The sequence below is a fragment of the Lethenteron reissneri genome, chromosome 57 (assembly GCF_015708825.2).
Source record: "Lethenteron reissneri isolate LAM-NWPU_2019-01 chromosome 57, ASM1570882v1, whole genome shotgun sequence".
In the NCBI taxonomy this organism is placed as follows: domain Eukaryota; kingdom Metazoa; phylum Chordata; class Hyperoartia; order Petromyzontiformes; family Petromyzontidae; genus Lethenteron; species Lethenteron reissneri.
In genome coordinates this window covers 9050003-9075002 of record NC_083835.1, presented here as the reverse complement: position 1 = coordinate 9075002, position 25000 = coordinate 9050003, and the positions used below count along the sequence as shown (strand labels likewise).

Sequence of the window (25000 nt, the reverse complement as noted above, 5' to 3'; positions counted from 1 at the left end):
CACTCCACTCACCCACTCACCCACTCACTCACTCACTCTACTCATGGTCTCTGTGCTCACAGACGTAACCAGAACTACCTGGACATCCTGCGCTTCCTGTCGCTGGGCGACAAGCGGCTGAGCTCCTTCGACATCACCAACCGCTTCACGCACCTCTTCTGGTTCGGGGACCTCAACTACCGCCTCGACATGGACGTGCAGGTGGGCGCCGCCACGGTGGTACACACAGCGGTACACACCGTGCGCACGGGACACACGGCGGTACACACAGCGGTACACACGGCCGTACACACAGCGGTACACACCGTGGGCACGGGACACACAGCGGTACTCACCGTCACCACAGTACACACCGCGGTACACACAGCGGTACACACAGCGGTACACACAGCGGTACACACAGCGGTACTCACAGCGGTACACACAGCGGTACACACAGCGGTACACACAGCGGTACTCACAGCGGTACACACAGCGGTACTCACAGCGGTACACACAGCGGTACACACAGCGGTACTCACAGCGGTACACACAGCGGTACACACAGTGGTACACACGGCGGTACACACGGCGAGACGGAGTCGCACGCGCCGTGTAACCGGCATGCCCCCCGCCGCGCTGCAGGAGATCATGGCGCACATCAACAAGAAGGAGTTTGATGCGCTGCTCAAGGTGGATCAGCTCAACCTGGAGAGAGAGAAGAGCAAGATCTTTTTGCGCTTCAGTGAGTCCCGTGTCTACCCGGGTGTCCCCGTGTCCCCCCCGTGCCCCGTGTCTACCTGGGTGTCCACGTGTCTCCGTGTCCCCCCTGTGTGTCCCCACGTGTCCTTCCTGTGTGTCCCCACGCGTCCCCTGTGAGTGTCCGTGTGTCTCCGTCTTTCTCCGTGTGTCTCCGTCTCTCCCCGTGTGTCGCTGCGTGATGTTGTTGACGGTGTTCGTCTTGATGATGTTGACGATGCCGGCGGCGATGGTGACGATGATGATTACGACGTTGATGTCATCCCCTAGACGAGGAGGACATCAGTTTCCCCCCCACGTACAGATACGAGCGCGGCACCCGCGACTCCTACGCCTGGCAGAAGTTCAAGACCACCGGGGTGAGGGGCAGCCACACCACACCAGGCCACACCATCTTGCCACACTACTGTGACCATGCTGCCACGCCACTCCGTCCACACCGATAAGGTCACACCATCCATGGCACACCACCATGGTCACTCCATTATGTCCACATCACCCCTAGCACACCACTCCTACCACATCACCCCTATCAGACCACCCCTACCACATCGCCCCTTACCTCATCACCTCCACGACACCACCCACACCACACCTACAACACCATCTCTACCACACCGCCCCTAGCACACCACCCCTACCACACCACCCCTACCACACCACCTCTACCACACCTAACCAACCTCATCATCCCCACGACACCACCCCTAGCACACCACCCCTACCACACCACCCCTACCACACCACCTCTACCACACCTAACCAACCTCATCATCCCCACGACACCACCCCTAGCACACCACCCCTACCACACCACCCCTACCACACCACCTCTACCACACCTAACCAACCTCATCATCCCCACGACACCACCCCTAGCACACCACCCCTACCACACCACCCCTACTACACCACCCCTACCACACCTAACCAACCACACCATCTCTACCACACCACCCCTACCATACCACCTTTACCAAATCACCCCCCGAACACCACCACTACCACATTACCGCTACCACACCAACCCTGCCACACCACCCGGCTACCCGAGTTCGCATTCACAGCCAACATCCAAACCGATCCTGGGCCTCCCCTAGGTCAACGCAGCCTTAAATGAGTACCTGGTGCGGTGGTGTAGTAAACATCGCCACTGGGGAGACAAAGCCGACCGAGCGTGGTGATGGCCACCCACCCACTGCTGCTCGCTCGCAGCACTTGCCCCAACAGTCTGGTGAGACTACACGGGGGATCTTTGTCTTTGTCCACAGGTGCGTGTGAATGTGCCGTCGTGGTGTGACCGCATCTTGTGGAAGTCGTACCCCGAGACACACATCGTGTGCAACTCCTACGGTGAGCGAGAGCCCAGCAGGGCCACCACCAACATGGCCACCACCACCAACATGGCCACCACCACCAACATGGCCACCACCACCAACATGGCCACCACCACCAACATGGCCACCACCACCAACATGGCCACCCACACCAGCATGGCCACCACCACCAACATGGCCACCACCACCAACATGGCCACCACCACCAACATGGCCACCACCACCAACATGGCCACCCACACCAGCATGGCCACCACCACCAACATTGCCACCACCACCAGCATGGCCACCACCACCAACATGGCCACCACCACCAACATGGCCACCACCACCAACATGGCCACCACCACCAACATGGCCACCCACACCAGCATGGCCACCACCACCAACATGGCCACCACCACCAACAGGGCCACCACCACCAACATGGCCACCACCACCAGCATGGCCACCCACACCAGCATGGCCACCACCACCAACATGGCCACCACCACCAACATGGCCACCCACACAAACATGGCCACCACCACCACCAACATGGCCTCCCACACCAACATGGCCACCATCACCAACATGGCCACCCGCACCAACATGGCCACCACCACCAACATGGCCACCACCACCAACATGGCCACTACCACCAACATGGCCTCCCACACCAACATGGCCACCACCACCAACATGGCCACCCACACCAACATGGCCACCACCACCAACATGGCCACCACCACCAACATGGCCACCACCACCAACATGGCCACCACCACCAACATGGCCACCACCACCAATATGGCCACCCACTCCAACATGGCCACCACCACCAACATGGCCACCACCACCAACATGGCCACCACCACCAACATGGCCACCACCACCAACATGGCCTCCCACACCAACATGGCCACCACCACCAACATGGCCACCACCACCAACATGGCCTCCCACACCAACATGGCCACCACCACCAACATGGCCACCACCACCAACATGGCCACCGCCACCAACATGGCCACCCACTCCAACATGGCCACCACCACCAACATGGCCACCACCACCAACATGGCCACCACCACCAACATTGCCACCACCACCAGCATGGCCACCACCACCAACATGGCCACCACCACCAACATGGCCACCCACACCAGCATGGCCACCACCACCAACATGGCCACCACCACCAACATGGCCACCACCACCAACATGGCCACCCACACCAGCATGGCCACCACCACCAACATTGCCACCACTACCAACATGGCCACCACCACCAACATGGCCACCCACACCAGCATGGCCACCACCACCAACATGGCCACCACCACCAACATGGCCACCACCACCAACATGGCCACCACCACCAATATTGCCACCACCAACATGGCCACCACCACCAACATGGCCTCCCACACCAACATGGCCACCACCACCAACATTGCCACCACCAACATGGCCTCCCACACCAACATGGCCACCACCACCAACATGGCCACCACCACCAACATGGCCACCACCACCAACATGGCCACCCACACCAGCATGGCCACCACCACCAACATGGCCACCACCACCAACATGGCCACCACCACCAACATGGCCACCCACACCAGCATGGCCACCACCACCAACATGGCCACCCACACCAGCATGGCCACCACCACCAACATGGCCACCACCACCAACATGGCCACCCACACCAAAATGGCCACCACTCGTCTTGCCACCTGTCCTTGAGTTGGTTGCTGTGTTTGGGTGGAAGGAATTGGGATGCACTGAGATCTGGGGGTATTGTGTTGACCTTTATATTGCAGAACACTGCACAGTTCTTATAGGCCTCGAGTAACTGAGAACACTGCCCCGGTTTGCTGTATGGTGGCAAAAAGGGTAGCAACCCTTGCCACCACCAACATGGCCACCACCAACATGGCTGCTGACACTTCATTGAACTCCGCCATGTGTGTAGCTACCATAGCAACCACCATCATGGCTGCTGACACTTCATTGAACTCCGCCATGTCTGTAGCTACCATAGCAACCACCAACATGGCTGCTGACTCTCCATTGACTACCGCCATGTGTGTAGCTACCATAGCAACCAGCAACATGGCTGCTGACACTCTATTGACCGCCACCATATCTGTAGCTACCATAGCAACCACCAACATGGCTGCTGACACTCTATTGACCACCGCCATGTGTGTAGCTACCATAGCAACCACCAACATGGCTGCTGACACTCTATTGACCACCGCCATGTCTGTAGCTACCATAGCAACCACCAACATGGCTGCTGACACTCTATTGACCACCACCATATCTGTAGCTACCATAGCAACCACCAACATGGCTGCTGACACTCTATTGACCACCGCCATGTCTGTAGCTACTATAGCAACCAGCAAAATGGCTGCTGACACTCCATTGACCACCGCCATGTGTGTAGTTACCATAGCAACCACCATCATAGCCGCTGCGTTGCCTCAGTAACTGGCTGTTCGTGAGCTCTTGTTATCATCATCAGTACCAACCAGTAAGCTGTTCCTAACGAGCCCTCGTTATCATTGTTGGCATTGCCACGGTAACTGGTTGCTCGTGAGCTGTAATCAGCATCACTAGCATCCCGTTAGCTGGTTGCTAACGAGCTCTCGTTATCATAATCATCAGTCTTCCCTTATTATTGTCGGTGTTGCCTCGGTAACTGGTTGCTAAGCAGCTGTGTTTGATTGGCAGGCTGCACGGACGACATCGTGACGAGCGACCACTCCCCGGTGTTCGCCACCTACGAGGTCGGGGTCACCTCTCAGTTCGTCTCCAAGAAGGGTGAGACCCCCACAGAGATCCCTAGAGAGACCCCCAGAGGGACCCCCACAGAGACCCCCACAGAGACCCCCAGAGACCCCCACGGGGACCCCCACAGAGAACCCCACAGAGAACCCCACAGAGAGACCCCCACAGGGACCCCCACAGAGACCCACAGACACCCCCACAGAGACCCCCAGAGACACCCAGAGACCCCCACAGAGACCCCCAGAGACACCCACAGAGACCCCCACAGAGACCCCCAGAGACACCAGAGACCCCCACAGGGACCCCCACAGAGACCCCCAGAGAGACCCCCAGAGACCCCCACAGGGACCCCAACAGAGACTCCCACAGAGACCCCCACAGAGACTCCCACAGAGACCCCCACAGAGACCCCCAGAGACCCCCACAGAGACCCACACAGGGACCCCCACACAGACCCCCACAGAGACCCCCACAGAGACCCCCACAGGAACCCCCACAGAGACCCCCAGAGACTTCCAGAGACCCCCACAGGGACCTCCAGAGACCCCCACAGAGACCCCCACAGAGACCCCCACAGAGACCCCCACAGAGACCCCCAGAGACCCCCACAGAGACCCCCACAGAGACCCCCCAGAGACCCCCACAGAGTCTATGGGGCACGGTGGGGGGTAGTTGGGGGAGGGGGCCTGTGTGTGTTTGTCGTGTGTGTGAGTGTACATGTGTGTGTGTGTCACTTTGTGCCAGTGTGTATAACCGTGTATACTCATGTGTGTGTGTACCTGTGTGTGTGTGTACCCATGTGTGTGTACCTGTGTGTGTGTGTATCCATGTGTGTGTCTACCCGTGTGGGGAGCGGTAGTGTAGTGGTTAGCGTGCTGCACTACAAACCTGGTGACCCAGGTTCGATTCCCGCTCATGGCTAAAACCGGTAACGATTATCTGAACCGGTCCTCGGCCTCCCCTAGGTCGACTCAGCCTCAAATGAGTACCTGGTGCGGTGTGTAGTAAACATCGCCACGAGGGAGACAAAAGTGTGTCCCATTCCGGCCTTCATAGGTGCTCGCTTAACTGCACTTGCCAAAACAGTCTGTCCAGGCTATACGGGGGATCTTTGTCTTTGTATCGCCGTGTGCGCAGGCTCTGCGGACGAGTCTCACATCGAGCTGGAGAGCGTCGAGGCCATCGTGAAGACGACGAGCCGCACCAAGTTCTTCCTCGAGTTCTACTCCAGCTGCCTGGAGGGTCAGAAACCCATCGACTACTCGCACAGAGACCCACAGATTACTCTCACAGAGACCCACAGATTACTCACACAGAGACCCACAGATTACTCACACAGAGACCTATAGACTCACACAGAGACTCGTAGACTCACACAGAGACCCCAGCTCACAGAGACCTAGAGACCTGTAGACTCACACAGAGACCCATTGACTCACACAGAGACCTATAGACTCACACAGAGACCCATTGACTCACAGAGACCCCAGCTCACACAGAGACCCATTGACTCACACAGAGACCCATAGACTCACACAGAGACTCGTAGACTCACACAGAGACCCAGACTCACACAGAGACCCATAGACTCACAGAGACCCCCAGGCTCACACAGAGACCCATTGACTCACACAGAGACCCATTGACTCACACAGAGACCCATTGACTCACACAGAGACCATAGACTCACACAGAGACCCATAGACTCACACAGAGACCCATAGACTCACACAGAGACCCATAGACTCACACAGAGACCCATAGACTCACACAGAGACCCATAGACTCACACAGAGACCATAGACTCACACAGACCATAGACTCACACAGAGACCCATAGACTCACACAGACCCATAGACTCACACAGAGACCCATAGACTCACACAGAGACCATAGACTCACAGAGACCCATAGACTCACAGACGACCCATTGACTCACACAGAGACCCATGACTCACACAGAGACCCATGACTCACACAGAGACCCATCGACTCACACGAGACCCATAGACTCACACAGAGACCCATAGACTCACACAGAGACCCAGTAGACCTACACAGGAGACCATCGACTACACAGAGACCATAGACTCACACAGAGACTCCATAGACTCACACAGAGACCCTAGACTCACACAGAGACCCATTGACTCACACAGAGACCCATAGACTCACACAGAGACCCATAGACTCACACGAGACCCATTAGACTCCCATAGCGACCATAGACTCACAGAGACCCATAGACTCACACAGAGAACCCCAGCTCACATAGAGACCCATAGACTCACACAGAGACCCATAGACTCACACAGAGACCCATAGACTCACACAGAGACCCATAGACTCACACAGAGACCCCAGCTCACACAGAGACCCATTGACCCACACAGATTGACTCACACAGAGACCCATAGACTCACACAGAGACCCATAGACTCCACAGAGACCCATAGACTCACACAGAGACCCATAGACTCACACAGAGACCCCAGACTCACAGAGACCCATAGACTCACACAGAGACCCATAGACTCACACAGAGACGCCAGCTCACACAGAGACCCATAGACTCACACAGAGACCCATTGACTCACACAGAGACCCATAGACTCACACAGAGACCCATTGACTCACACAGAGACCCATTGACTCACACAGAGACCCATAGGACTCACACAGAGACCCATAGACTCACATAGAGACCCATAACTCACATAGAGACCCAATGACTCACATAGAGACCCATAGACTCACATAGAGACCCATAGACTCACATAGAGGACCCATAGACTCACATAGAGACCCATAGACTCCCACAGAGAACCCATAGACTCAACAGAGACCCATTGACTCACACAGAGACCCATAGACTCAACACGAGACCCATAGACTCACACAGAGACCCATTGACTCACACAGAGACCCATAGACTCACACAGAGACCCATAGACTCACACTAGAGATACCATAGACTCACACAGAGACCCATAGACTCACACAGAGACCCATAGACTCACACAGAGACCATAGACTCACACAGAGACCCATAGACTCACACAGAGACCCATAGACTCACACAGAGACCCATAGACTCACACAGAGACCATAGACTCACACAGAGACCCATAGACTCACACAGAGACCATAGACTCACACAGAGACCCATAGACTCACACAGAGACCCATTGACTCACAGTGACCCCAGCTCACATAGAGACCCATTGACTCACAGAGACCCATAGACTCACACAGAGACCCATAGACTCACAGAGACCCATAGACCCACACAGAGACGCATAGACTCACACAGAGACCCATAGACTCACAGAGACCCCAGCTCACATAGAGACCCATAGACTCACAGAGACCCATAGACTCACACAGATACCCATAGACTCACACAGAGACCCATAGACTCCCACAGAGACCCATAGACTCACACAGAGACCCACCCCCAATTAGCACGGTTGGCTATGTATGGTGCATAAGAAGTCCAACATACTTACAGCCGCCCTGCAATGAGATGTGATTGAAGCTGATGCTGCTGCTCTTACTGCTGCTATTACTGCTGATTCTACTGATGCTGCTGCTGTTTTTGCCACTGCTACTGATTCTGCTTGTGCTGTGACTATTGCGGATGCTGCTGATGCTGCTGCCGATGGCGGCGGCGGCGGTGGTGGTGGACATGGTGGCGATGGAGGTGGTTGGTGGTGGGAGTGGTGGTGATGCAAAAACAACCCCCTACCTCCTCGGTGGTGCCGGGCGGTAATGTTGTGGTGGATGTCAGCAGTGCCATGGAGGGAAGACCAATTCCATATCGGCCATTTTTCTTCATGGTGCTTGTAGCCACTACAGCAGCCAAATGGGGGCTCTGGAAGGGTGCGAGTGACTGGTAACCCCTCCACCTTCAATTTCAACTACCATTGAACCGCGTGAAAACTATAAAATTAAGCCGGAGGCCCCGGGGGGACAGGCAATCGATCACGTCTCCTGGCCCACCCACAGAAACGCTCGCTCTGGAGGAGAGGCTGCCACTCCTCTGTCGGGAGTTGGACCGGTACCGCTTGGATATTTATGGTATTCAGGAGGTCCGGTGGACCGGCTCTAGCTCCAGTCACCATGAGTGGTGGACAGTCCTCTACTCGGGGCAGGAGACTGCCAAACAACGGGGAGCGGCTCTTCTTATGAACAAAAGAATGAAGGGGGCGTGGGAGCGTGGCGGTGAAGTGTGGGAAGCTGTAAGCCCCAGGATACTGTGGAATAATCTTCCCATCAACCAGAGGCAGGAGTGGTGGTGGTGGTTATTTATGTCCCCCACTGAAGATGAACATCAGTGGAGGGATGCAGGCAAGGCTGATGTGTCAGATGCCTTTCATGACCTCCTGTCACAGGTGCTAGCTAAAGTGACCCCTCGGGATAGAGTCATCCTGTTGGGTAACTTCAATGCCCGAGTTGGTCATGATGCTCGCACCTGGTCTGGAGTAATTGGAAGGCATGTGCCAGATCAGCTCAATAACAACAGTAGGGGGCTGCTAGACTTCTGTGCAGCCCATGGGCTTGTAATTACCAACACGATGTACCAGCATTGACGCATCCACACAACATCATGGATGAACACCGGGTCCAAGCAAGAACATCTGCTGGACTATATAGTGATGGAACAGAAGATGCGGGCCCATGTCCTTGAAACCAGGAGCTCCTGTGAAGCTGATCTGTCCACTGACCATTGGCTTGTCATCTGTAAGATGCGCCTGCCATTCTTACACTCTAGGACCCTATTAAAACCCACAATGGCCTGGTCTCAGCTAGCTGATGAAAGTTGTAAGCAAGAATGTAATCATCGCTTGCGGCTGGGGTTGGCATCGTCCCCCACAACTCCTGATGCCGAAGAAAAATGGGCGAGGTTTAGGACGGAGGCTCATGCAGCTGCAATATCTACTTGAGGTACATGGTCCAGACCTTCCCCGAGACCCTGGCTGACAGAGGAGGTGTTCAGGCTGGCTGAGAAAAAGCGACAGGCCCATTCCTGCCGTCTACAGCATCCCACGTCGGAGATTGAGGAGGCTTCCCGCAACATTCGCTCGGAGGTTCGGAGAGCCGTCAGGCGCTGCAAGGATGGGTGGTGGTTGCGGGTTGCTAAGGAGATGGAGTCTGCCTCAGTCGCCCACAATCACAAATCACTATTAACTCCATCAAAAAAGTTACTTGCAGTGCCACACCTATCATCATCATTTGGGGAAAGAAAGGTGATCCGATCTCCGACCCCCAGGAACAGGTTTGCGAATTTGCTGAGCATTTCTGTGAGGTCTTGGGGGAGGGGAAATCCCTCAGCCTGAAACACATCATGGGGCAATGTGGGGATGACCCTGCTGAGGGTGCAGTGCCTCTAATATTGGAAGAAGTCGTCACCCCCCGTGGCTGAAGTGCCATCTTTTGAGCAAGTACGGAAGTTGATCCAGAGTCTGAGACCAGGAAAAGCGCCGAGCTGAGATGATCTCCCAAGTAAAATGTTGAGGAAGGGTGGCATTTATGTGCATACTGCCCTACATGACATCATTATAAGTCTGGACCACTGGACGGGTCCCGCAGGATTGGAAGGATGCCCTGCTAGTCCCCCTCTTTAAGAAGGAGGACCGCACAGGTTGTAACAACTACAGGGGCATCTCCCTCTTGAGTGTGCCAGGACAGCTCCTGGCAAGGATTATTCAACAGGCACGCTGAGTAGAGGATTGCGGAGCCCCAATGCGGTTTCAGGAAAGGGCGGTCTTGCACAGATGCCATATTTTGTGTCTGTCTGCTACAGCAGAGATATAGGGAATGCCAACAAGACCTACATCTCTGCTTAATGACCTGGTCAAGACCTATGATACCATTAGTAGGCCTGGGCTCCGAGTTGTTCTTTGCTTTCGGAGTCCATGCCTCTTTGCTCACAATCATTAAGGGCCTTCATGATGGTGGGCAGGCTCGGGTAAAACTACGTGGCTGGGAGTCTGAGCCATTCCCTGTTCACCTTTGAGTGTGACAGGGATATCCTCTGGCTCCCATATTATATAACATCCTTTTTGACCACGTAGTTCGTGAAGCCTTCTAATGCTGTACGAGCGAAATCTACATCTGGTACAGATACAATGGAAGGCCAATCGTTGCCCGGGTGCGGTCAAGGGATGGCTCCCTATTGCTCAACCACGTTATGTATGCCGATTATCTGGTAATTGCTGCTCACTCAGAGGAGGAGTTGGAGGCGCTGCTGATGAACCTGGAGTGTGCCACTAAGAGGTGGAGCCTTACCATCATCCCACCAAAACTAAGCACCTGCCTGGGTATTTTGTACCATCGGACACTTCATCCCCACAACTCCCCATTGGTGATGGGGCAGTTGTGGAGAGAGTGGAGAGTTTTTCATACCTGGGCAGTGTGCTTATGACCAGCTCAGTTTTGACAGCAGAGGTCTCGATCCGATTCAGTCGAGCATAATTATCTTTTCATCGACTGCGTAACGCTGTGTTGACACTACCTGGTCTGTCGCTCCACACGAAGTTTCAGGTCTTCTTGGCCATGGTCATACCCACCCTTCTCAATGCTTGCGATACGTTGACCCCCCTAATGGAACATCTTCGCTGGTTAGAAACATTAGGCTGGCCTACCAACGATCCATCCTGGGTTTAGAGATGGAGTGATGTGGTATGAGAGGATGTGGAGCTGAGTGGACTTGCCGATGACCGGTACCAGCGGTGTCAAGATTGGCCTCTGTGGAGGAGGCTCGTGAAGGACGCTACTGGGCAGTTGGAGGCAGTCGCCCTCCAACAACAACAAAGGGCGGAGGAGCGACACTCACAACAACGAGCGGAGCGCCGGGTGGCTAAAATACAGCAAGTTGACACAGTAGGGGACACAGGTGATGCACCGGCCAGTCATCTCAATCAGTTGACCCGTGGCACCTGCTGGGTCTGTCCCGTGAACTGCCAGCAGGCGTTCGACACTTCACGTGGCCTCAAAACGCACTTAGCCTGGCACAAGCGTCGTGGTGATTTCACCGCCACTTAGTGGCGATTGGCGGTTGTTGTTGGTGTTGTTGACGACTGGGATGTTGGTGGCATGCAGTGTGTGGTGGAGTTGACGGTGGTGGTGGTGCTGGTGGTAGTGCTGGTGATGGTGCTGGTGGTGCTGGCGGTGCTGGTGATGCTGATGGTGGTGGTGCTGGTGGTGGTGGTGGTGCTGACGGTGGTGGTGCTGATGGTGGTGCTGGTGGTGGTGGTGCTGATGGTGGTGGTGTCCGGTGTGACCAGGTCCGTGCAAGAGTGGCGAGAATGACAGCCAGCAGAGTGAGGTCGCCAACTTCCTCAAGGTCGGCTGGTCCCAGCTGCAGCTGCCGCTGGTGAGCGGCGCGCCGGGAGCCTCACTCACTCTCACTCGCTCGCTTGCTCGTTCACGCTCGCTCACTCACTCACCCTCTCGCTCGCTCACTCACTCACTCTCTCTCTCACTCTCTCACTCACTCACTCACTCTCTCGCTTGCTCGCTCACTCATTCACTCTCTCGCTCGCTCGCTCACTCTCTCACTCACTCACTCTCTCGCTCGCTCACTCTCGCGTTCACTCTCACTCTCTTACTCTCTCACTCACTCTCATTCACTCTCACTCACTCTCTCTCTCACTCTCTCACTCACTCACTCACTCACTCACTCGCTCACTCACTCACTCACTCTCGCGTTCACGCTCACTCTCTCACTCACTCTCGTTCACTCTCACTCACTCACTCTCTCTCTCACTCTCTCACTCACTCGCTCGCTCGCTCGCTCGCTCGCTCGCTCGCTCACTCGCTCACTCACTCTCGTTCACTCTCACTCACTCACTCTCTCTCTCACTCTCTCACTCACTCACTCACGCGCTCGCTCGCTCACTCACTCACTCTCGTTCACTCTCACTCGCTCGCTCACTCATTCACTCACTCACTCTCTCGCTCGCTCGCTCGCTCACTCTCTCTCTCACTCTCTCACTCACTCACTCACTCACTCGCTCGCTCGCTCGTTCGCTCACTCACTCACTCACTCACTCTCGTTCACTCTCTCACTCTCACTCACTCACTCTCTCACTCACTCTCTCTCGCTCTCACTCACTCTCTCTCTCGCTCACTCGCTCACTCACTCTCACTCACTCACTCACCCTCTCTCACTCACTCACTCTCTTTCATTCACTCGCTCACTCACTCACTCTCACTCACTCACTCACTCTCGTTCACTCGCTCACTCACTCACTCTCACTCACTCTCACTCACCCTCTCGCTCACTCACTCTCACTCACTCGCTCACTCTCTCTCGCTCACTCTCTCTCTCACTCTCTCGCTCACTCTCACTCGCTCGCTCGCTCACCCTCTCTCACTCACTCACTCTCACTCACTCTCACTCGCTCGCTCACTCTCTCTCGCTCACTCTCTCTCGCTCACTCTCTCTCACGCTCACTCTCTCTCGCTCACTCTCTCTCTCACTCTCTCGCTCACTCTCACTCGCTCACTCGCTCACCCTCTCTCACTCACTCTCACTCACTCTCACTCGCTCGCTCACTCTCTCTCACTCACTCTCTCTCACGCTCACTCTCTCTCGCTCACTCTCTCTCACGCTCACTCTCACTCTCGTTCGCTCGCTCGCTCACTCACTCACTCTCGCTCACTCTCTCACTCACTCTCACTCACTCACTCACTCTCTCACTCACTCTCTCGCTCACTCCCACTCTCTCTCTCTCACTCACTCTCACTCACTCTCGCTCTCTCTCGCTCTCTCTCGTTCTGCACGCAGCCCTTCTCGCAGCCCAACGGCCTCCAACTGGTAGCTCATATCAGCATGCAGAGCTCCCCGTCATCTGCCACTGAGCACACGGCCTCTTCCAGCGCCCACTGCTCTCTCTCTCTCTTTCGCTCCCTCTTGCTCTCTCGCTCCGTCTCTCTCCGTCTCTCTCTCTCTCACTCTGTCTCTCACTCTGTCTCTCTCCCTGTCTGTCTCTCTCACTCTGTCTCTCACTCTGTCTCTCTCCGTCTCTCTCTCTCACTCTGTCTCTCTCCCTGTCTGTCTCTGTCTCTCTCCGTCTCTATCTCTCTCTCGCTCTGTCTCTCTCCCTGTCTGTCTCTGTCTCTCTCCGTCTCTATCTCTCTCACTCTGTCTCTCTGTCTGTCTGTCTCTGTCTCTCTCCGTCTCTCTCTCTCACTCTGTCTCTCGCTCTGTCTCTCTCCCTGTCTGTCTCTGTCTCTCTCCGTCTCTATCTCTCTCTCGCTGTCTCTCTCCCTGTCTGTCTCTGTCTCTCTCCGTCTCTATCTCTCTCTCTCTGTCTCTCTCCCTGTCTCGCTCTGTCTCTCTCCGTCTCTATCTCTCTCAGTCTGTCTCTCCCTGCTCCCTCGCTTTCTGTGACAAGTGTGTGGAGCGGTAGTGTAGCGGTTAGCGCTACGAACCTGACGACCCAAGTTCGATTCCCGCTCATGGCTAACACCAGTGACGATTATCTGTACCGGTCCTCGGCCTCCCCTAGGTCGACTCAGCCTCAAATGAGTACCTGGTGTGGTGTGTAAACATCGCCACTGGGGAGACAAAGGCGGCTTGGCGTGGTGCTGGCCACCCACCCCCTCGTGTGCCATGCCGGCCTTCATAGGTGCTCGCTAACAGCACTTGCCCCTACAGTCTGTTAAGGCTACACGGGGGATCTTTGTCTTTGTGTAACGAGTATAGGGTGCTTGTCATGTCCATCGTGCACAGTGCATGTTGTGTACATCGTGCACACTGAGTGTGTGTACAGTGTGTGTACACTGTGTGTGTGTGTGTACACTGTGTGTGTGTACAGTGTGTGTACACTGTGTGTGTGTGTACACTGTGTGCACACTGAGTGTGTACACTGTGTGTGTGTGTGTGTGTACATTGTGTGTGTGTACACTGAGTGTGTATACATTGTGTGTGTGTGTGTACACTGAGTGTGCGTACATTGTGTGTGTGTGTGTACACTGTGTGTGTACATTGTGTGTGTGTACACTGAGTGTGTACACTGTGTGTGTATACATTGTGTGTGTGTACACTGTGTGTGTGTGTGCTCTGAGTGTGTATACATTGTGTGTGTGTACATTGTGTGTGTGTACACTGCGTGTGTATACATTGTGTGTGTGTGTGTGTACACTGTGTGTGTACACTGTGTGTGTGTACACTGAGTGTGTACACTGCGTGTGTATACATTGTGTGTGTGTACACTGTGTGTGTGTGTGCTCTGAGTGTGTGTGTGTACACTGAGTGTGCGTACATTGTGTGTGTGTGTGTACACTGTGTGTGTATACATTGTGTGTGTGTGTACACTGAGTGTGTGTGTGTACACTGAGTGTGCGTACATTGTGTGTGTGTATACATTGTGTGTGTACATTGTGTGTGTGTGTACACTGAGTGTGTGTACACTGTGTGTGTGTACACTGTGTGTGCGTACATTGTGTGTGTGTGTACACTGTGTGTGTACATTGTGTGTGTGTACACTGACTGTGTATACATTGTGTGTGTGTGTACACTGTGTGTGTGTACTGCGTGTGTATGCGTGTGTACTGCGTGTGTGTACACTGTGTGTGTGTACAGTGTGTGTGTACACTGTGTGTGTGTGTACATTGTGTGTGTGTACATTGTGTGTGTGTACACTGTGTGTGTGTACACTGCGTGTGTACATTGTGTGTGTGTGTACACTGCGTGTGTACATTGTGTGTGTGTGTTCACTGCGTGTGTGTACACTGTGTGTGTGTTCACTGCGTGTGTGTGTGTGTACACTGTGTGTGTACACTGTGTGTGTTCACTGCGTGTGTGTACACTGTGTGTGTATACACTGTGTGTGTGTGTTCACTGCGTGTGTGTGTGTACACTGTGTGTGTTCACTGTGTGTGTGTGTTCACTGTGTGTATGTGTACACTGTGTGTGTGTGTTCACTGCGTGTGTGTGTGTACACTGTGTGTGTGTGTACACTGTGTGTGTGTTCACTGCGTGTGTGTCTGTGTGTACACTGTGTGTGTGTTCACTGTGTGTATGTGTACACTGTGTGTGTTCACTGTGTGTGTGTGTGCACTGTGTGTGTGTTCACTGTGTGTATGTGTACACTGTGTGTGTTCACTGTGTGTGTGTGTACACTGTGTGTGTGTTCACTGCGTGGGTGTACACTGTGTGTGTTCACTGTGTGTGTGTGTTCACTGTGTGTGTGTTCACTGTGTGTATGTGTACACTGTGTGTGTGTGTTCACTGCGTGTGTGTGTGTACACTGTGTGTGTGTTCACTGTGTGTGTACACTGTGTGTGTGTACACTGTGTGTGTACACTGTGTGTGTGTACACTGTGTGTGTGTACACTGTGTGTGTGTTCACTGTGTGTGTGTGTGCACTGTGTGTGTGTTCACTGCGTGTGTGTACACTGTGTGTGTGTTCACTGTGTGTGTGTGTGTACACTGTGTGTGTGTTCACTGTGTGTGTGTACACTGTGTGTGTGTTCACTGTGTGTATGTGTACACTGTGTGTGTGTGTTCACTGCGTGTGTGTGTGTACACTGTGTGTGTGTTCACTGTGTGTGTACACTGTGTGTGTGTACACTGTGTGTGTGTACACTGTGTGTGTGTTCACTGTGTGTGTGTGTACACTGTGTGTGTGTTCACTGCGTGTGTGTACACTGTGTGTGTGTTCACTGTGTGTGTGTGTGTACACTGTGTGTGTGTTCACTGTGTGTGTGTACACTGTGTGTGTGTTCACTGTGTGTGTGTGTTCACTGTGTGCGTGTACACTGTGTGTGTGTGTTCACTGTGTGTGGGTTCACCTTGTGTATACATTGTGTATGTGTGTACACTGTGTGTATACATTGTGTGTGTGTACACTGCGTGTGTGTACACTGTGTATGTGTACACTGTGTGTGTGTTCACTGCGTGTGTGTACACTGCGTGTGTGTACACTGTGTGTGTGTGTTCACTGTGTGTGTGTTCACTGTGTGTGTGTGTGTTCACCGTGTGTGTGTTCACTGTGTGTGTGTGTGTTCACCGTGTGTGTGTACACTGTGTGTGTGTGTGTTCACCGTGTGTGTGTTCACCGTGTGTGTGTTCACTGTGTGTGTGTGTGTTCACCGTGTGTGTGTTCACCGTGTGTGTGTTCACTGCGTGTGGCGTCAGCTGAAGCCGATGATCGCGGATCTGGAGTACCTGCAGGACCAGCACATCCTGCTCACCGTGCGTGTGTGTGTGTGCACTGTGTGTGTGTGTTCACTGTGTGTGTGTGTGCACTGTGTGTTCACTGTGTGTGTGTGTACACTGTGTGTGTGTTCACTGTGTGTGTGTGTACACTGTGTGTGTGTTCACTGTGTGTGTGTGTTCACTGTGTGTGTGTGTACACTGTGTGTGTGTGCACTGTGTGTGTGTGTTCACTGTGTGTGTGTGTTCACTGTGTGTGTGTGTACACTGTGTGTGTGTGTGTACACTGTGTGTGTGTGTTCACCGTGTGTGTGTTCACTGTGTGTGTGTGTTCACTGTGTGTGTGTGTGTACACTGTGTGTGTGTTCACTGTGTGTGTGTGTACACTGTGTGTGTGTTCACTGCGTGTGGCGTCAGCTGAAGCCGATGATTGCGGATCTGGAGTACCTGCAGGACCAGCACATCCTGCTCACCGTGCGCTCCAGCGACGGATACGAGTCCTACGGTACCACGGGGGGGGGGGGGGGGGGGTGATGGTGTTGATGTCAACAATGGTGCCGGTGATGGTGTTGACGGTGTTGATGTTGACGATGTCCCGGTGATGGTGTTGATGTTGGTGATGTGCTAGTGATGGTGTTGATGTTGGTGATGTCCCGGTGATGGTGTTGATGTTGGTGATGTCCCGGTGATGGTGTTGATGTTGGTGATGTCCCGGTGATGGTGTTGATGTTGGTGATGGTGTTGATGGTGTTGATGTTGATGATGTGCCAGTGTTGGTGTTGATGTTGGTGATGTCCCGGTGATGGTGTTGATGTTGGCGATGTGCTAGTGATGGTGTTGATGGTGTTGATGTGCTAGTGATGGTGTTGATGGTGTTGATGTTGGTGATGTGCTAGTGATGGTGTTGATGTTGGTGATGTGCTAGTGATGGTGTTGATGGTGTTGATGTTGGTGATGTGCTAGTGATGGTGTTGATGTTGGTGATGTGCTAGTGATGGTGTTGATGTTGGTGATGTGCTAGTGATGGTGTTGATGTTGGTGATGTGCTGGTGATGGTGTTGATGGTGTTGATGTTGGTGATGTGCTAGTGATGGTGTTGATGGTGTTGATGTTGGTGATGTGCTGGTGATGGTGTTGATGGTGTTGATGATGATGGTGTTGATGATGATGATGATGGTGGATCTCGGCGGTGATGCCGGTGCCGTTGGCGGTGATGTTGATGACGGCCTTGGCGCTGGTGGCGCTGGTGGCGCTGGTGGCGCTGGTTGCAGGTGAGTGCTGCCTGGCACTCAAGTCGATGATCGGCACGACGCCGCAGCAGTTTGAGACGTTCCTGTCGCACCGCGGAGAGGAGACGGGGAACGTCCGCGGCTGGATGAAGGTTCGCGTGCCCTCGGACCGGCTGGCCACGCGCGAGCGTCTCTACGGTAACCACCGCCGTGGCAACCACCATCACAACCACCATCACAACCACCACAACAACCACCACCACCGCAACCACCACCACCGCAACCACCACAACCGGAACAACCACCATCACCACCATCACAACCACCACAATCACCATCACCACCACCACTGCAACCACCACTCCAACCACCACAACCACCATCACTACCGCAACCACCACAATTACCACAACCAACATCATCGCAACAACCACCACCACCACTATCGCAAACATCACCGCAACCATCACCGCAACCACCACCACAATAACCACCACCATCACGCAACAACCACCACACAACCACCATCACCACCGCAACCACCACCATCACTGCAACCACCATCACGGAACCACCATCACGCAACCACCACCATCACCGCAACAACCACCATCACTGCAACCACCACAATTACCACAACCACCATTATCGAAACAACCACCACCACTATCACAACCATCACCGCAACCACCACCACAATAACCACCACCACAATAACCACCAACATCACGCAACCACCATCACATAACCACCATCACCACCGCAACCACCACCGCAACCACCACCGCAACCACCACCATCACTTCAACTACCATCACACAACCACCATTGCCACCGCAACCACCACCATCACCGCAACCACCACCACCACCGCAACCAGCACCATCACTGCAACCACCACAACCGCAATCACCGCACCAACCACCGCAACAACCACCATCACTGCAACGACCACCACAGCAGCAACCACAACCATTGGAGCGATGCACTTTTAAATCATCGAGATTGAAAACTCGTTTCTTTCGAACTCCTTTTTGTGTCGAGTGTTTTTACGTCCTTCCCCCGCACCTCCGATTAGCCACGGTTGGCTACGTGCAGTGGCGCTAAAGAAGTTTGACACACAGACACACAGACACACAGACACAGACACACAGACACACAGACATACATACACACAGACACACAGACACACAGACACACAGACATACAGACACACAGACATACAGACACACAGACATACAGACACACAGACACACAGACACACAGACATACAGACACACAAACATACAGACACACAGACACACAGACACACAGACACACAGACAGACACACACAGACACACAGACACACAGACACACAGACACACAGACATACAGACATACAGACACACAGACATACAGACACACAGACATAGACACACAGACATACAGACATACAGACACACAGACATACAGACACACAGACATACAGACACACAGACATACAGACACACAGACATACAGACACACAGACATACAGACACACAGACACACAGACACACAGACATACAGACACACAGACACACACACACAGACATACATAGACACAGACATACAGACATACGTGCAACATCGCCACTGGGGAGACAAAGGCGGCCGGGCGTGGTGCTGGCCACCCACCCCCTCGTGTGCCATGCCACCCTTCATAGGAGCTACTCGCAAACAGCACTTGCCCCGGAAAAGTCTGTTAAGGCTACACGGGGGATGTTTGTGTGTGCAACGGTGTGTGTGTGTGTGTGGGGGGGAGCAGTAGTGCAATGGTTAGCATGCTTCACTCACTCCACTCACTCCACTCACTTCACTCACTCCACTCACTTCACTCACTCCACTCAAGTTTCAAGTTTCATTTATTAGGTATAGCCCTGTGAGCCATTCGGCTCTTGAATCGGGTGCAACCGCAACAAACAAAACACAAAAACATGAACAAGAAAAAATCTTAAAGTGACTATGTGACTAAGTGCAAACAGAAAATCCAAGAAAAGACAGCAAAATGTTGCAGAAAAAGCGCCGTACACCAACGCTGTGTGCAAACATCCCAGTGGGATGCAAGTCAAACAACAACAACAACAACCACAAGACAACTTAGATTAAGGCCATCAGTCTAACTCTGTACTACAACAAACCAAAAAACTTTTCGAAATTCACCAAAATAAAGCCATGAAAGTGTAATAACAGCCATAGAGGGTTCACGTGGGGATTGGCTTGCCGGTCCTGCTCGTAGCCAATAAGGGTTGAGATTGGGACCATGGCCCATGCGTCATCACGACAGGTCATCGTAAGTGATTGGCCTAGCCATTCGGGCCCCAGCAAATGGGGAGCCGGATGAGGGGCGTGGTCCCGGGATTGACAGGGAACCATCGAGAATGGTGTGAGCTGTCCATACATGATTGGCTGGGGGAACCACGTGACGGGGGTCTTAAGAGCGAGCGAGAGGGAACGATCGAGAGCAGACGGAAAATAACAGAAGCAGGGTCACGTGCGGACGGAGCCTCGGGTTGCCACGTGCGCGAAGGGAACTGCGTGTGGAGTCTGTCCTCTCTCTCCGTTGTCTGCCAGCAACGGAGAGTGAGTAAGAAAAGTGTATGGTGGAGTGGAAATAAAAGGACTGATTCCGAAGCCGTCTCCTGGAAGATTATTACAAAAGCAATGAAACAGTGATCATAGGAACTGTGACGGAATTTTCACAATAAACGACAAACATGTACTACCAAAACCCTGCAGCCATAGCTGGCTGCATGAGTCACTCCACAACAGCAGGAGCATCAGTCGGAGTGTCAACTTTTTTCAATGCACCTTTAAGATCAGCACACTAAATCAAAACACAGATTATACTTTGCAGCGGTCATCCGGAGCGAAACATTGTATTTTAGGCCACTGAATAGCAGTGGCAGCTAGGGGTGTACAACTCCTCTAGAGCAGTTTGAGTGAATATCTCATAGGTAGCGATTCAAGTTTCAGTTTATTGGCGATAGCATTCCAGACCCTGGGGGCATCAATAGCAAAGGCCCTTCCTCCAGTATTTGTACGGCAATGAGGAATGTGAAGCTGATGAATGAGCGAAGACCTTTGGTCAAATTTGTTATTTGAAACAGAGACCAGCAGGTAGTCTGCTGATATTTTTGTAAGTACAACGTGAATGAATAAGATCTGATGCACAAGCCGTCGAATATTGAGAGATGTTAAGTTTGACCCAATGTAGAGATCACAGTGGTGAGTCATATATGGGCAGTTCAATGCAAATCTTAAGGCCGAGTGATACATTGAGTCAAGCTTCTTCAGTAAAGTACTTGGGGCTGATTTATCCACGATGTCACAGTAATCAAGTAGAGGCAGTACGGTAGCTTTTATCAATTCCAAACGGAACACGGGGGGGAAGCAGTGCTTGTGTCGATACAGAAAACCACTCGCTCACTTCAATCACTCCACTTCAATCACTCCACTCACTCCACTCCACTTCCTTCACTCCACTTCCTTCACTCCACTTCCTTCACTCACTCCACTCACTCACTCCAATAACTTCACTCACTCCACTCCCTTCACTCACTCCACTCACTCACTTCACTCCACTCCCTTCACTCACTCCACTCACTCACTTCACAGCTTCACTCCACTCACTCGCTCACTGCATCTGTTAAGGCTCCAGGGGGGGGATCTGTGTGTGCGTGTGTGTGTGCGTGTGTGCGTGTGTGTGCGTGTGTGTGCGTGTGCGTGTGTGTGTGCGTGCGTGTGTGTGCGTGTGTGCGTGCGTGTGTGCGTGTGTGTGTGTGTGTGTGCGTGTGTGTGTGCGCGTGCGTGTGTGCGTGTGTGCGTGCGTGCGTGTGTGCGTGTGCGTGCGTGTGTGCGTGTGTGTGCATGCGTGTGCGTGTGCAGCGTGGATCAGCATCGACAACGAGGACCACGTCTCGACGTCCAAGAAGAAGAACCCCTCGCCAGCCGTGCCGGCGGAGACCACGGACGCAGCCGGGTGAGGGTTGCCGACACACTCACCACGGCACGCTCACCACGGCACGCTCACCACGGCACGCTCACCACGGCACGCTCACCACGGCACGCTCACCACATCACCCTCACCACGGCACGCTCACCACATCACCCTCACCACGGCACGCTCACCACATCACCCTCACCACGTCACCCTCACCACATCACCCTCACCACGGCACCCTCACCACATCACCCTCACCACGGCACGCTCACCACGGCACGCTCACCACATCACCCTCACCACGGCACGCTCACCACATCACCCTCACCACGGCACGCTCACCACATCACCCTCACCACGGCACGCTCACCACGGCGCGCTCACCACATCACCCTCACCACGGCGCGCTCACCACGGCGCGCTCACCATGTCACTCTCCCTGCCACTCACCACGGCACGCTCACCACGGCGTGGTGTTGGCCACCCGCCCCCTCGTGCGCCGTGGCGGCCTTCACAGGCGCTCCTCGCTAACGACACTTGCCCCGACAGTCTGTTAGGGCTACACGGGGGACCTTTGTCTTTGTGTTGCACCAGGCCCCCCGGGCGCAAGCCGGGCGTCCCCGCGGGTTTGGGGGGTCCCTCCTCCTACGTCTTCATGCCGGGGAAGCCGCCGGCCCCCCAGCAGGAGGGGGGCGGGGGGGGCCCCCCCCCGCCCCGGGAAGGGGGCGGCAGGAAGGGGGAGTGCGGCGAGGGGCCCGGGGAGAAGGGGGCGGGGGGGGCTGGGGGGGCGGCGGGGGGGGGGGCTCGGGCCCCGCTGGCGAGGACCCCCACGGACGAAACGCGACTCTACGACGAGCCGGCGCAGAACCGGTAGGTGCAGCGCCACCAGGCACATGGGTACACACACACACACACACGTGTGTACACACACACACACGTGTACACACACACACACATACGTGGGTACACGCACACACACACGTGTGTACACGCACACACACACGTGTGTACACGCACACACACACGTGTGTACACGCACACACACACGTGTGTACACATGCACGCACCGCACTACCACGACCTGCTCACCGCCCCCGCCGTCCCCCACCCCCCCAGGTCGAAGGCAGAGGCCGAGCCGGCCCCGGCAAAGATCAGCATCGACAACCCCAACTACTTCATCCTCTTCCCCGGCTCGCCGGTGCCAAGCATCCCCACCGGCGCGCCGCCGCCGGTGCCGCCCGTCGCGCGGGCGACGTCGCCCAGCAGGCCCCGGCCTCCGCCCCCGCGAGGGCCGACGCCTCGGCGGACGGCGCCGGCTCGGCCCGGCTGCCCACGCCGGCCCCGCGGACACGGGCCGGCTCCCGGCACGGCGCCGGCGGGGCGGGGGCCGCCGGAGAGAACGGCGACGGCGGCGAGGAGGAGAACGGCGACGGCTGCCCCTCGCCCAACCGGCCACCGCCGGACTACCCCCCGCCCCCGCTGCCGGGCGGCGAGGCCCGGGGGGGAGGGGCCGCCCCCCTCCGCGGAGGCCCCGCCGGCGCCGGCGCCGTCGCCGTGCCGGCCGCGGCGGCGCGCGACTGGGACGCGGAGGCGGCGGCGGAGGGCCTCTGCTACGAGATGGAGTCCATACGGGAGGATGAGGAGGAGGACGACGACGACGATGACGACGAGGAGGAGGAGGGGGGGGGGCGGCGGCAGAGGGGGGGGGGCGGCTGGCAGGGTGGCGGTCGCGCCGTGGACACGCACAGCATGCTGGGACTCGTGGCCGACCAGCTGATGTTCGTTAGCCGGGCCCACCCGGAGCGGGCCGGCGGTCCCCCGGGCCTCCCGCGGCCTCCGGCGGAGACGCGTCCCGCCGACGACCGCTCGTGGTTCGCCCTGCAGATGGCCAAGTCGCTGTACGAGGGCGACGCCGCGGGCACGGCCCCCCGCGGCCCCGCCGGGGAGGCCGCCCCGGCCCCCGGCGGGGAGGGGGGGGGCCGCCGGCGCTCGGCCAGGGGGGGCTCCCGGGCCGTGGGCCGCTGGCTCGGGGCGCTGGGCCTGGAGGCCTACGAGGCGGCGCTCGTGAGGAACGGCTGGGACGACGTCGACTACCTGGGGTGCGTGCGGGGGGGGGGGGGGGCTGGCGGGGGACGCACACGCCAGACGCACACACTCACACACTCTCACAAGTGCACACACACGCGCGCACACACACTCGCGCACAGCGGCACGCACGCACAGCGGCACGCACGCACACTCTCACACTCTCACACTCTCACACCCACACACTCTCACACCCACACACCCACACACTCTCACACTCACACATGCGCACACACTCGTACAAGTGCACACGCGCGCACACACACTCGCATAAGCGCACACACACACGCGCACAGCGACACACACACACGCGCACAGCGACACGCACACACGCACAGCGACACGCACACACGCGCACAGCGACACGCACACACGCGCACAGCGACACGCACACACGCGCACAGCGACACGCACACACGCACAGCGACATGCACGCACGCGCACAGCGGCACGCGCGCACACCCAGGTGTGTCGTCAGCTCCGGCCGCCGTGTCCCCTGCAGGGATCTCACCGTGGACGACCTGGAGGAGGTGGGGGTCGCCGACCCCGAGCACCAGCGCCTCATCCTTCTCAACCTGCCGGCGGCGCCGGCGAGCGACACGTGACTCCGCCACGCCGCGGGGGGAAGGGGGGGGGGGGGGGGGGCCGCTCCGGAACCGCGGCCCCGACGCCGCCTGCGCCCTCGACAGCG

The 25000-nt window shown here is 55.7% G+C and overlaps 1 protein-coding gene across 1 annotated transcript in view; it reads left to right on the top strand.

Annotated features, from left to right (window-relative positions):
• Positions 1 to 24941, top strand: part of LOC133357233 (phosphatidylinositol 3,4,5-trisphosphate 5-phosphatase 2-like) — an 80197-nt gene extending 55256 nt beyond the window's left edge. Inside the window, 15 exon segments of the mRNA XM_061575062.1 lie at positions 63 to 201; positions 625 to 724; positions 1009 to 1097; positions 2010 to 2091; positions 4806 to 4895; positions 6000 to 6104; positions 12153 to 12241; positions 17450 to 17537; positions 18304 to 18459; positions 22170 to 22263; positions 22819 to 22965; positions 23341 to 23455; positions 23491 to 23814; positions 23902 to 24323; positions 24812 to 24941. Of these exon segments, the coding sequence (XP_061431046.1) occupies positions 63 to 201; positions 625 to 724; positions 1009 to 1097; positions 2010 to 2091; positions 4806 to 4895; positions 6000 to 6104; positions 12153 to 12241; positions 17450 to 17537; positions 18304 to 18459; positions 22170 to 22263; positions 22819 to 22965; positions 23341 to 23455; positions 23491 to 23814; positions 23902 to 24323; positions 24812 to 24914 (2143 nt within the window). The 3' untranslated portion in view covers positions 24915 to 24941.
• Positions 24942 to 25000: the final 59 nt, after the last annotated feature.